The 15,086-nt window shown below is 36.2% G+C and overlaps 1 protein-coding gene across 8 annotated transcripts in view; it reads right to left on the bottom strand.

The window, feature by feature from the left end:
* The window catches only part of USP37 (ubiquitin specific peptidase 37), a 96,019-nt gene that overhangs the window by 80,645 nt on the left and 288 nt on the right, over nucleotides 1–15,086 (bottom strand). For 3 of the 8 annotated variants that reach the window (XM_025442095.3, XM_049106794.1, XM_049106791.1), the window contains exons 2-4: nucleotides 10,001–10,142; nucleotides 5,457–5,676; nucleotides 1,304–1,475 (exon numbers count right to left, since the gene is read on the bottom strand). In XM_025442095.3, coding sequence (XP_025297880.1) covers nucleotides 1,304–1,475; nucleotides 5,457–5,612 — 328 coding nt within the window. In that variant the 5' untranslated portion in view covers nucleotides 5,613–5,676; nucleotides 10,001–10,142. The remainder of the gene's footprint in view (nucleotides 1–1,303; nucleotides 1,476–5,456; nucleotides 5,677–10,000; nucleotides 10,143–15,086) is intronic. The other 5 variants (XM_025442096.3, XM_049106793.1, XM_025442098.3 and 2 more) reach the window with 3 other exon arrangements.

Consider the following 15,086-nt stretch of genomic DNA (forward strand, 5'->3'; position numbering starts at 1 on the left):
TCCTCCTTTGCTAGCCATATTCTTTTGTGGAATCCTTAGGGTTTTCTCATATAGTAACATATCATCTCTTCTTCCTCTTTTTTTTCTTTAAAGTAAGCTCTACACCTAATGTGGGGCTTAAACTCATGACCCAGAGATCAAGAGCTGCATGCTCTCCAGACTGAGCCAACCAGGGACCCCCTACTTCTTCCTAATTTGGATGCACTTCATTTCTATTTCTTGCCCAAGTGCTCTCGCTAGGACTTCTAGTATTATGTTGGATAGCAGGAAAAGGCATTCTTGCCTTGTTCCTTATCTTAAAGAAAAATCTTTCAGTTTTTCATTGCTGAGTATGTTAGCAATGTATGTGGCTTTTCATCTACATGTGGGCTTTTCATCTACAGCTTTTATTGGGTTAAGGTAATGTCCTTCTATTTCTAGTTTCTTGAATGTTTTATCATGAAAGGGTTTTGAATTTTATCAAATGCTTTCTCTGCATGTGGCTTTTGTCCTTCATTCACTCATTTGGTGTATCACATGGATTTTTTCCTATCTCGAACCATCCTTCCATTTCAGAAATAAATTCCACCTGGTCATGGTACATAATACTTTTTTAATTTTTTTTTTTTTTAAGATTTATTTGACAGAGAAGAGAGTGCACGTGCACGCACAAGCAGGGGGAGTGGCAGGCAAAGGGAGAGAGAGAAACAAGCTCCCCACCTAGCAGGGAGTCTTATAGGGGATTTTGATCACAGGACCCTGGGATCATGACCTGAGCCGAAGGCAGATGCTTAACTGCCTGAGGCAATCAGGCACCCCTATACTCCTTCTTAAAAATATTTTATTTATTGAAAGCGACAGAGTAAGGAGGGGGAGAGGGAGAGAAATAAGCAGTCTCCATGCCGAATGCCAAGCCTGATGCAGGGCTCAATCATGATGTGAGTCAAAACCAAGAGTGGGATGCTTAACTGACTGAGCCACCCAGGTATCCCGGTATATAATCCTTTAAATGTGCTGTTGAATTCAGTCTGCCAGTGCTTTGCTGAAGATTTGTGTATCAATATTCACCAGGGACACGGTCTACTATCTATTATATTCTTTTTTTTTTTAAGATTTTATTTATTTATTCATGAGAGATGCAGAGAGAGAGAGGCAGAGACACAGGCACAGGGAGAAGCAGGCTCCTCACAGGGAGCCCAACACGGGACTCGATCCTGGGACCAGGATCACACCCTGAACCAAAGGCAGAGATGCTCAACCACTGAGCCACCATTATATTCTTTTATAACAGTTAATAGCAAACCCTGGGTAGATTTGTGCTCACCTGCGTGAAGTCTGTTTTGATGTACTGCATCTAGAAACAACCTCATTTCCTCTGCATCCTTACTTGGTACTTTGTCAATAGACAAAAAGCTGTTATCTTGTAGAGTTAACATTAGGCGGCTTTGTTTTGCTCCACTGGGTCGAAGCACCACGTTTTTAATGTTATGACTTAGCTAATCAACACAAAAGGAAAATTATGTTATTGTTAAAAATATATGGTGACAAAGTATAACAAGTTATACAAGCAATACTAAACTTTATGCTTGCTAAATTTTATTTCTTAGTCTTTCCCATATTAATTTAGAGTTTTTTCCTTCCAACCAAAAAGAATTCCCATTTCTTGATACACTTAAGTCAAAGATTTCACTTTTAGGAAAGGCAAACATCTACTATTAAAACTTATTTACAAAGTAACCCTACCACTGTTGATTTTATGGTAGGGAATTGCATATTTTCAGGTATAGTTATAAAGCTATAAAAATTAGTGAGTTAACAATTTATAGAGCTGGGATGCCTGGGTGGCTCAGCAGTTGAGCGCCTGCCTTTGGCCCAGGGTGTGATCCTGGAGTCCCGAGATCAAGTCCCACATCGGGCTCCCTGCATGGAGCCTGCTTCTCTCTCTGCCTATGTCTCTGCCTCTCTCTCTCTGTGTCTCTCATGAATAAATAAAATCTCAAAAAAAAAAAAAAAATTTACAGAGCCTAGATGGTTACACCAGTGCTAGCTTAGAAAGCCATACTGTGTTACAGACTTTCTTTTTCTTCACTCTTCCCACCTTTTTTTTTTTTTTTTTAAACAAAAGCTTGTATAATATTCTGGCAATTGGTTTGGGTAGCTGTAAATTTTTTTTATAAAAAAATTTTATTTATTTATTCATGAGAGATACAGAGAGAGAGAGAGAGAGACAGAGGTAGAGACATAGGCAGAGGGAGAAGCGGGCTCCATATGCAGGGAGCCCGATGCGGGACCCGATCCCGGGACTCCAGGATCACACCCTGAGCTGAAGGCAGACGCTCAACTGCTCAGCCACCCAGGCATCCCGGGTAGTTATAATTTAAAAGGATTTCTTAACCCAAATGATCATCCTCAAAAGGATTCCAATTCTTAAAAACACATCAAAATGAACCTTTATCAATACAAGACATCTTTCTTCATTTCTGTCTGTACACACACACACACACACACACACACACACACACACACTTTTTTATTTTTAACTAATCTCTACACCCACTATAGGGCTCAAACTTATAGCCCCAAGTTCAAGAGTTGCTTGCTCTACCCACTGAGCCAGCCAGGTGCACCCATCCTTTTTTTCTTTTTTAAGTGTCTAAGCAGGCTCATTTAACTTTCATTCACTCATGAAGATCATAAGCACTCTAGAAACTAATTTAGCTTACTTTTTCCATTCCCCAAAATTGGTTCAATAATTTGTCTTATACTCTTCCAGACTCTGGATATGTGCTATCAAGTGATAACTTTTATTTTCTCTTGGCCAAAATTTTTCCAAGACCAAATTAATAAATCTTGCAGTTTACTACCTAAGTAATTCTTGCCAACTAGGCATCTTTATTCTCTAATGTTCTCCCTCAGCCGGAGTATACAAAGGCTTCAAAAGCCGCTTTTTGCTGAAAACATACCCTTTAAATATTATAAAGGAAGAATAGCTTTTTTTTTTTTTTTTAAAGACTTTACTTATTTATTTATTCATGAGAGACTCAGAGAGAGAGGCAGAGACATAGGCAGAGGGAGAAGCAGGCTCCTTCTATCTTCTATTGAAGGAGCCCAATATGGGATTTGATCCCCGGGCCGGGAGCACGCCCTGAGACAAAGGCAGATGCTCAACCGAGGAGTCACCCAGGTATCCCGAAAGAACAACTTTATATAATTTTTTTAAACTAGAATTGATCTTTGTCAATTTTTAGAGAAGAATGAAAATTAATTTTATCAGATTAATTTATATTCAATTTAAAATTATATATATATATATATATTCAAAGTAGGTCTTAAATCTATGTTCTTGAGTAAAAATTCTATCATAAAACACAATAAACAGTATCAGAGGCTTTAACTCCGAAATATTTAAACAAGGAGTTTAGCATGCAAAAGGAAAAGAGATCACATAACAACACTATTTCAGTCAATATACCACTTTTTAAAAATGTAAGTTAAATACATAAGACAAAAAGCTTGTTCATTATCAAACAAGATGAAAGAATAATCTTGAACTTGAGGTCTTCAACTGATAATTTTATTAACTACCATATGGTGAGGCCTTCCATCTTTTCTCTAAGTCCAGAAGACCCCTCTCATGGAGTTCCAGTCCTGCTTACCTAACACTTACTAGATACTGACATCTGAATGCTTGATACCTCAAACAACTCATCTCTCAATCCTTCCACCCTAGTTCTTCCCCTCTGCTCCCTACTAAGACATGAAAGGCATTGTCATCCACTCAGAAACCAGTGTCTTCTTTCTCACTTCCCTAAATCTAATGAGTCAAGTCTTCTTTTAATCTCTTCCAATCTATCCTTTTCTCCTCTTGCTTCTTCCTACTGTCTTTTCCTTTGATTACGACTCTTATTCTTCATCTAAACTCCCACAATAACCTCCTATATGTCCTCCTTCTCCCACTATCTCTTGAAATAGTCATCTGCCTAGCCCCTAAGTGAATCTGAACTTGAGATTCTTGGCTCCTTAGACTCTAAGGTCCTCTTAGTATGACAAACAAGATCTGGTTCCTATCTAGCTCTTCAGCCTCTACTTCTGCCATGCACTCCTTACTGTCCATTTACTTTAAAATAATGTTCTGGTTTTCTGAGGGTTGATTTACATTTCCACGTGTTTGTCCATGGACAGAAATCACCTCTGCCCTACCTTCACTGTGCTTGGCAAACTCCTACTTATCCTCTAAATGCTCAGGACCAAACCATTCTTCTTTGTATTACTTCAGTGTCTCTGAAATATTTTTACATCTGAAAATGCTTCTGATTATGCTTAAGTTTGAGAAGAAAAGCATCTCACTTAGCTCTGTATTATTAGCACTTAGTATATAGTATCCGTCATGGTTATCTGTAGATAGTTAACAAAATAAATGCTGAATGCATACTGATCTAGAACTGAGATAAGGCTGGAATCACAGCAGAATCCTCATGCTCCTCAACACCTATGTTTGCTTAAATATTTAAATATTTACTGACTGCTAATTTGGGTTGAGGACTAAGAAACTGAATCTATTTGAAAATGAATCTTTCTTTCATTGAGATGAGCAATTGTAGATACACGTAGGTGGAAGAAACTACTATTGTTTCTATTGCCCCTGTCACCACTTCCAATCTATTTAAGACGATCTCTAATATACAAAATCATAAGCAATTTATTTTCACAGTTCAAAAGCAAGGAGAAATGGAAATCTTACTCCAGCTCTAGGATTCTCAAGCATAAAGCTTCATAAATTGTTATTCACTAGAGTTTTTCAGTTTAGAATGAATATTATACTTTTGTATTATCTAATTAACAAATACAGAATTTTAAAGTGCAGAAAAATATGGTTTACTTTCTTAAATTCAAATTATGTCAGGATGAGTAGTTCTTAGCTGCACAGAATAGACAGTAAAGAGGTAAAAACAAAATTATTTTTTGCAGTGATAAAATAATGAAATTCTTCAAAAGCTTGTAGTCAGAAAACAGCAGTAAGAATGACCTTGAATAATCATCCTTGAATGGCCCATACCACAACCCTTGGCAAAATTATTTAGGAAGTATTTGGTTTTAGAAGATACTAATAAGTCCTATTAAAAGTTAATACTACACAGTGATGAATCTATCATATACTAAGGAAAGAAGAGAATAACTAAAGTTATCCTAATGTGGTTTTTAAAATAGCTTTGACAGAAATAGTATTCAAACTCAGTTCTTCTCTGCTTCTTAGTTTTTTTTTTCAATAACGGTGACTACTTCCCACTATTTATTATATACCATTAATGATGCTGTTGAATAATTTATAAAATATGCACACAAAACTATCAGTGTCCTGGAAATAAAAAGAATGTTAATCTCAGAGGAAGGCTACCATTACACTTACTATGGTACAAGGAGGCTATTCACTAAAGGTTATGATTCAAGATCTATTCCACATCAAAATTTGGTAATACCTGAAATATCCTTGGGATTCCTCCAGTATTGTAGTGAACTACTAGGCTGACTTTATTCTCTTTTTCCACAATTTCAAAGGACCCTTCTTTCCATTTTGTAATTCCAGTCTGCATGCTTCGAATTCTGATAGGACCGTGTATCTTCAGAGGAGACATTCTTTAAAAATAAATTGCTTCTAGCCAAATTAAAAAGCAAAAATACACCTTCACCTGACAGATTCTAAGGAAGAAAAATAAAATAGTAAGTTACAATTTACTAAAATAAGAGTGATTAAAATAAGAGTTTGAAAGAGCATTTAATAAACCATGTTATGTCCTTTTCTCTATTTCAATAAACCACTTTTTATTAAGCATCTTCAAAGGCCTTGATTAGCTGATAGGCACAAGAAAGACAACTAAATGTCACTGAATGTCCTTGACTACTAAATCTATCCACCTTTTATTTCTTCCATGCATGTTCCCTTCTTTGCCATATGTCCAGTATCTATGCCCTACTAGTGTTTAAATTTTGCACTATGCATCATTAACAGACTGCTGCCACTAAAGGCATATCAATCAGGAATATTGAAGATTCCACTGTCAATGCCCACATGTCAATTGTCCACAGCAATATAACCAACTTGTATCTTCCTTCATGAATGCTAAAAGGTCTTGAGTTTCAAATTTAGTTAAATATTTTCAGTCCGCTGACTCCATTTCTTAAAATGGAGTTCCTCTCAAAATATCAAATCATGTTACAATTCCTTCTGCCAGTCAGTAGTCTAAGCATTTCCATGTATAAGTATAAAAGATACTAAATGAATTAAAATATTGTAATAATCAAATTAGTTTAACTTCCAGAATTATACTGAGAAAGTTATTCTCTAGGTAAAACAGAAAAAACCTCTCTTCCTAAGAACCACCTAGCACAGTGAAAAGAATCCTTACCAATTTTCTTTGACAAATACTCAAATTTCTGAATGAACTTCTAAATACTTAAAAATTACTTCTAGTAATAATAGAATATTTAAGACTTTCAAACTAGTTTGCCAAATGTCAGCAAGTAAATACAATTATAATAGCAAAGAACATTAGTGTTGTTATGTACATATATACACAATCATCTAAAACAAATTTTATTTATACTCTTTTCAAATTTCTAAAAACATTGCTAATAGATTCTTGCTTATAATTTTAGAAATTAAAAATCATCAGACTTTGCCTCTGCCTAAACAACTCAACTAGAAAAGCTTTAAAAATGTAGTATACAAAAGAAAAAATACAGGAGGCCTAACTATCAGGAGCCAGCTGTCCCTAATTTATAACTTCCCTTTCTAACTATTAGTTTTCTCAATTGTATATAGGAACAGCAAATGCTATAGCGTTGCAAAACTAAATGAAATAACACACATTAGGCACCCAACAGACAAAAGCTTTAATATGAATGAAATCAGTGTCCACTTTCTGAATTTACTCCTCACCTGCAACCCCATTCCTCCAAAGACCTCCAATTAAATAAGCTGTTAACAGGGATTAAACTCAACTGCGTAGAGGGACCATGCAGGTGACATGACTTAAGCAAGAAAAACTGCTACTGAAATCTAATTTTACCATGCAGAATTAGTCAACCCAGGTATTATCAGACCATCTAACTTTTCAAGAAAATGAGTTCCAAATATTTATGTAAAACTGCCCACTTTAAATTATGAGCAAGGAATTCAAATTTATTTTTAAAAGCAACAAATCAAGCAAAACCCACCTACAGGCAGGATATAGGCAGGATAGAGCCTGGGGGCCCTTAGTTTGAGGTCTCGTGATATTAGATATCAAATAACTGGGAATTAAATTTAAAAGAGATGTTGAAAACCCTTTGAATAGTTAAAAGGTGTTAGGCATTTTAAGTCTCCTTTACTATTCACTCATTTCATCAAATTTCCTGAATACCTACTTTGGCCAGATTTATTAATTTTTTTTAAAGATTTTATTTATTGGGGAGGGGGGGAGAGAGAGAGAGAGAGAGAGAGAGAAAACAAGCAAGGGAAGGAGGAAAGGGTGAGGGAGAAGCAGGTTCAAGCAGGCTCTCTGCTGAGCAGGGAGCCCAACACAGGACTCAATCCCAGGATTCTGGGACCACGACCTGAGCCAAAGGCCGACGCTTAAACAACTGAGCCACTCAGGCACCCCGGCCAGATTTATATGGTATAATTTACTAGGTTTATGAACCCATCAAAGTAACAGAGCCCACTACTGTTTACAGATCTGTTAACATGGCACTGCTCAAACTAGTAACTACAGAATTTTGGACCAAAAATGCGTGGTTTGTAATACTTTTCTTGCAATTAATAATTTGATGCTTCAATGTTTGGATGTGTCCTTAGACTTTTCCACTCTGCCCTTAGACTTTTTTCCTGTCTCAGCATTGCCAAGACTGTGACCCCTCTCCTACCCCAGTTGCCCATCCAGAAAGACAAGAGTTATCTTTGATTTTTTTCAATTACTAGTATTATATTGGAAATGAAGATCATGGTAGAGTCCCATCAATTCTACCTCTATATACCTCTCAGACATTTTTATAATGAACTGTAGGTCAAACCACATCACTCTCCTTAATACCATTCAACAGCTCCCCACTGCCCTCACAATAAAATCTAGACTCATTAAAATGACATTAAACAACTTTCGTGATCCAGGCTTTACTTACCTATCCCAAAGCCCTTCAAATCCAGTCATCTAAACTATTTATAATGTCCCCCCAAAAGTCGTATGTTCTCATCCCACTATACCTTTGCATGGTGCACTATGGTTTATCTCTGGAGAATCTGTAGGTACTCTCCTTATCCCCCCAAAGGCCCCTTGATTTCTTCTCTTGGCTATAAAATCAAGGCTCAGCTTAGATGCTATCTTCCTTAAGAAGGCTTTCGAGCTACCTTTCACTTTTTCTCTCACCCCATATCCAGACTGAGACTGCTTCATGCTTCTGCAGTCTCTGTTGTACCCTGTGCTTACCTCTAGTATAACATTGTATCATAAACTGTTCACTTCTTTGTCTCTATTTACACTTTGCTATTTGAAGACAGGGAATATGTACTTTAAACTCTGAAACCCCATTTATGACAGTGTCTGACACAGAAGAAATACTTATTATTCAAGAATAAGGAACAAATCAGCCCTATCAATTCTATTCAATTTGCTATTAAAATATACAACAGCAGATATTGAAACCATAAATCTCTTATATATATAGAATTATATTTACTAAGTTCTTTTTTTTTATTTACTAAGTTCTTTATAAAAGTATCGCTATGCGCTGTACTGCATAAAACTCATCTTTTGAACACTGCATCTAAGCCTTTTCTATGTGCATCTGAATTTCTCTACTAAATGCAAAGCTGTCCTTGTATCTTACCGAAATTCAAGGAAAGAAAAATCATTTGTGGAAGACTAAGAATTAATACAGTTATAGAATGCATTAAAACAAAAACGTAGGTAAACTTGCTTAAACTGGGATTCATATTATTCATTGCTTAATGAAGAAACTCCATGTTAAGAGTTCTGTCAGATTTCCTCACTTTTCCTTATATGTCACTACAGGTCAGGGTACCAAATTAAAAGATAATATAAAACTCTATTATCTTGGTGCTTTCTTAACAAACCAAAAGTAAAAGCCAATGACCTTGAATTCCTCTAACAAAATATACTTCTAAAAATTATTTTAACAAAAGTGGAGGTGAAGATTTCAAAGTTCACTAAAGCATATGAGAAATAAAAAAACTATTGGTTACTTCTGTTTCTATATATAATTATTCTCTGTATGATTCTCAAACATTTTGATGCAAAATTTTAAGTATATGAAATTTTACTTCAGATACCAAACATTTCCTTAACCATTTCTACTAGCAATCCCTCTTTCCTTTAAGAAAAAACAACCCTAAAAGGTAGAGGATATAAAATTTGTAGAAGCAACAGAACTTTTTCTTAATCTCTCAATTTAGTCCATTCCTGGTCTTGTCCTAAATGAATTACTATATCTACTTTTGTACATTCATCATATTATCAAGGTTTGCTCTATCCAGTTAAAAGAAAAAAAAACTAAGTTTCTTTTTCAGTGTGTAGCATGATCCTGTGGTAACAGTTAAACTTTCTATTAATCTAGGACAATGAGAAGCTTTCTTTGAATTCTATAATGCTAATTCCCTACCAAAGCAATATTACTAAGACAAGGTGAAAAAAAAATGATTTTTTATTTTTTAAATAACAAATTATTTAAGTATGTCCAAAGAGATTCCTCTTTCCCTAACTTTTTCACTATTAAAATTACTGTTCAACTTTGAGCATTCTATGAAAGCTTAATCAATAATATGGACAAAAATGTTTCTGTACCCTGTACAGTTATTTAAATGCACACCTTTTAGGTACTGCTCTGAAGACATCCTTATCTATAGGGTGTTCTGCATTAAGCAAGCATGCTAAAACAAAATTACTACAAAAATAGAAGAAAATTGTTAATTCTTGCTAATTTGCATAGTCTTGGAAAAAATATACCCAAAATAAAAAACATTACTTACTTTTCAGTGACTTTTACTGAAAAACCCTATGTAATAACAATTCACCTTTATTCTGATCCTTGTGCCAAAGGCAATGCACTCTTCTTGGGGAACTACTCATATTTTGCAGCTATGCCAGTTCTCCGGGAAGCCATCAACTCAGCTAAAGAAAATATAAGTGTGCCTTTTTAAAAGAATCCAACTTACAAAATTAAAATAAAAAAAAAAAGAAGAAAGCAATCATTTACACAAGATGAACTCTTTTTATTTAAAAACCACAAGTTACCTTACTGAAAACATTTAAAATATAACAACACTCAAGATACATATATACGCAATCAATAGAACTTCAGGGATGTATCTGCTGTACAAATGAAGGACTTGAGGCTTCTACCTTATCCATTTGTGTCTTGGTATATTTATTCCTGCGACATTTTGAAATTAAGACAACAGTGAAAAAGAGTATATTCTTTGTTAACTCTATAAACATTGTTACATAATGATGTCTTAAATCCTAAAATACCATTTCCATGATGTACTGATACAAATTTCGAAAGGTGAGTAAATTTGGAGTTTTTATTTTTCTTTCAAAACTAACTTTATGGATGTTTCTCAAATTTAGCCTAACTCTCAACTTTCCATAAAGTTCTACCCAAACATCTTTCACTGCCCCCTTGAATGCTATAAAATCAACTTTAAACTCATTCCTTCACTTAGTAAAAAAATGACTGAGTTACTTTAATTTGATGGCACTGTGGAAAGAATACAAATGTGAAGATGATACAGTCCACATCCTCCTTATGAGGATCCCACACTTCTCTACATTTTCCTCCCACTATCATTCAGACAAAAAATTTTAGAACCATCTTTACCCTCCTTCTCGTTCATCTAAAACCCAGCCTTTTTATAGCTGCTGATTCAGAAACTCATTGTGCCATCACTCCCATCTAATATTTATTATGCAACATTTACTAAACATAGTGCTAAGAGCCATGCTGCATTATCTCATTTAATTTTCCCAATAACTGGGGCAGCCCCGGTGGCTCAGCGGTTTAGCGCCGCCTTCAGTCCAGGGTGTGATCCTGGAGACCAGGGATGGAGTCCCACATTGGGCTCCCTGCATGGAGCCTGCTTCTCCCTCTGCCTGTGTCTCTGCCTCTCTCTCCCTCTGTGTCTCTCATGAATAAATAAATAAATAATAAAATCTTAAAAAAAAATTCCCAATAATCTTACAGGGATTATCATCTCTAGTTTACAGATTAGGAAACTGAGGTTTAGAGAGATTAAGTTATTCACAGTTACAAAATTCATTAAGAGACAAAAGTAAATCTAACACCAGAACCCATGTTTTTAACCACTACCACACTGTAACCTCATTAATGATTTGCAGCAACAATCACTTTCCAGTCTCCATTCTTGCACAATGTTTCCATTCAATGAATCCTCTACTCTATAATACCCTTTCTAAGGAACTACTCTCTTACCAAGTTAAGTATGCACTTTGTCTCCTTAACTTTCTAAGTGAGGAGCAAGGTAGGTATCTATCTTATCTTCTCTTGTACAACAAAAATACAAGCACTTAGCAAGTGCGAAATACTTGTTATTGGAGTCCATTCCCACCTTTTTAAAATTTTACTGTGGTAAGAATACTTAATACAAGATCTGCCCTCTTAACAAAACTTTAAATGTACAATGCTTTATTGTTAACTATAGGTACAATGCTGTACAGCATACCTCTAGAATATTTTCATCTCAACTGAAACGTTCTCCCAAAACGTTTTTTACAATCAGCTTTTTAACAGCTCATCACTATGCATAAAATAAATCCAAATGCCTTTCTGTGTTTGGCCCTCATATACTTCCTGTATTTATTTCCTATTTTTCTTTTTTCTTTTTTTTTTTTTTTAAAGATTGTATTTATTCATGACAGAGAGAGTGAGAGAGAGAGAGAGACAGGCAGAGGGAGAAGCAGGCTCCATGCAGGGAGCCTGATGTGGGACTCGATCCCGGGTCTCCAGGATCACACTCTGGGCTGAAGGCGGCGCTAGACCACTGGGCCACCGGGGCTGCCCCTATTTCCTATTTCTCAACACAAATCCTGTTCTACACACACAAATTAATAAATTTTAGTATTTTCCATATCCAACAACTTAGGTAGGGATTTTTCTTGTATTTATTTTTGGAAACCTCATCCTCACTTGTCTTATAGTTTAACCTACTGTTAAAATATATAAACCACTGCTCTGATTTCTTTTCTAAAAGAGCTTTCTTTTCTAAAAAATCCATAAAACAAATGCAGACAGATAAAATTAGTGCATGACTAAAAGAATGAAGTTGATCTAGGTAAAGTTTCTCTCCAGTTTAGAGTCTAAAATCTAAATGATTTTATGACCAAAGAATGAGTAAAATCATCCATAGCTGGAAAACTCTTGGGTTTTTTCTTTTGTGTCCTTTAAATTGTTAAGAGTGAAAAGGTGCTTATCATCAGATGACAAGATATCAGTAAGCTAGTGCTTCCCAAAGACATGACGGTTCCTAAAACAAGCTCTAGTTTACTTACTTAACAAATTCTTGAGAAATAGAAATGAAATAGCTATTAACATATATTCTAGTAGGAGACACATTTTAAACAATCACACAATATACAATTACAAGTTCTAAAAAGTGATACAAATATAACGTACAGGGCATGACAAGACATTATAATAAGGTACCTGATTTAAGACTTGGGGTAGTGGGTAGAGGCCAAAGCTAAGCTAATATTGAAGAATGAATGAATTTGGGATGGCCATACTGAACAATCCAGGAAAATACAACAGCATGAGCAAAGGACCCATAGCTGGAAAATAACTTGGTGTGACTAAGGAAATGAAAAGCAGTGTAGCTAGATTTTAGTGAGCAAGAGGAGGCTGGAGCAAGATGAAGCTAGTGAAGGTAGAAGAATCAAGTTATATAGAATCCTATAGACCACAGTAAGGATTTTTATTTTTACCCTAAATGTAATAAACATTTAGTGATAGGAAATCCACTAAAGAGTTGTAAGCAGAGGGACACCTGGGTGGCTCAGCGGTTAAGCACCTGCTTTTGGCCAGGGCATGATCCCGGAGTCCCAGGATTGAATCCCACATCAAGCTCCCTACATGGAGCCTGCTTCTCCCTCTGCCTGTGTCTCTGATTCTCTCTCTGTGTCATAAATAAGTAAGTAAGTAAATAAGTGTTGTAAGCTGAGAAATAACATGTTACTCGAATGGAGAAATGATATATTTTGGGTTTGGGGAGGAGAGTAAAAAAAGAATCCAAAAAAGTAGGGCAGAAGAGAATATTGAAGTGATTCAGCTTATAACAATTACAATAACAATTAATGCTTACTGGCTATTTACTGTGTGCCATCTGCCATTTAATCCTCATAACAATCCAGTAAGGTAGTTATTATTCCCATTTTACAGATGAGAAATAAAGGGAACCAGTGACATTAAGTCCAGGTGAAAGATTGTGGCTTGAACTTGAAAATTGATACTGAAGATGTACAGAAATACATTCAGACGTACATATGACCCTTTGAACACGGGTTTGAAATGCATGGAGCTACTTCTACGTGACATTTTCAATAAATATAGTTATTGTAAACGTATTTTCTGTTTCTTATGATTTTCTTAATAACATTTATTTAGTCTAACTTTATTCTAAGAATACAGCATAAAATATACATAGCACAGAATACGCACTGACATTTACTTATTGGTATTCCAGTCAACTGTAGGTTATTAGTAGCTAGGTTTTAGGAGAATCAAGTTACATGTGGACTTTCAACTGGAAAGGGTCAGTGCACCATCCCTTGCATTGTTCACGGGTCAACTGTATTGGATATAGAACTTAAAGATACATGGGATGAAGGAGAAATCAAAAATGGATTTCAAGTTTCTAGCTTATATAAGTAGATAAATATACCACTTAATGAAACAGGATACTGAAGGACAAAGAACTTGGGGTATGCAGAGAAAACTTAAGACTTTGGTTTTAGATGTATTATATTTGAAATTCCCAAGAAAAAAATCAAGTGGGGATGTCAAGCAGTTGGTTATTTAGATCTTGACCTGAAAATAAAGGGAAAAAGCTGGAAATTAAAATTCTTAAGTCTTCAACATACAGGTGGAATTTACAGCTTCGGGCAAATTAAGAATTTGCAGCAAAGGTGAACAGACCTAGCACTAAACCCAGATATTCCATTTCACTCCATCAAACATCTCGCGCTGTGTTCATCGATTACTTTGATGTCACCCGGCTTTACAGCCCTCATTCAACTCTACATTTCAACAGAATTCAACAACTCTTGATTACTTCTTTCATCTCTTTAACCGGAGATTTGACCTCTGTACAGTTATTAAACACCAAGAATCCCTCAGTGCTCCATCCTGGGTCCGTTTTTTCTAGCACTACACTCTCCTTAGGCAATTTCATCCACATGCATAGCTTCAGTTACTATCAACATGGCAGATGACACATATACATGAATTTATACAGCCTGTCCAGAGCTCTCCTTTGAGCTCCAACCCACTACATCCAACTGCCTCCTTGACAGCCTTAGACCTGTCCCCAGTTAAGAGACTTGTCCATACTGCCTACTCCCCCCACCCCCGCCAAAAGGCATTTACAGAGCCGAAATTTTGAAAACGATTACCACAAAACCACTACAAGCCAATTCTCCAGAACACAGGATTTTGTCATCAGTGATCATTTCCTTTCCGTGGATCATGACCTAAAATAGGTAAACCTGACAACCCGATCTGATAGCTAGAAGAGGAGGAGCAACCAAACGCACGACAAAAATACAATCCATGCCTTCCAGTGAGAGACAGATAGGAGAGGGAAAAAGACGAAAAATGGTCAAGAGAGACTATCCAAGGCCTGATGGGTGTGCGGCAACGGAAGTCACCTGAAGAGACAGCAGGCCTTGCTAAGGGGCGGGTGGCGGGCGACGACAGCCCCCAGCGAAAGGGGGCCAGGTTTGGGTTGCGGAGCAAGAGCGTGACAAGGAAGACCAGGTGAAAGGAAAAGGAAAGCCTGGGGGGAAACCCCAGAGGAGTACCTGTGAGGCCCTGGGAGCGCC

This window comes from Canis lupus, chromosome 37, assembly GCF_003254725.2.
Source record: "Canis lupus dingo isolate Sandy chromosome 37, ASM325472v2, whole genome shotgun sequence".
Classification (NCBI taxonomy): domain Eukaryota; kingdom Metazoa; phylum Chordata; class Mammalia; order Carnivora; family Canidae; genus Canis; species Canis lupus.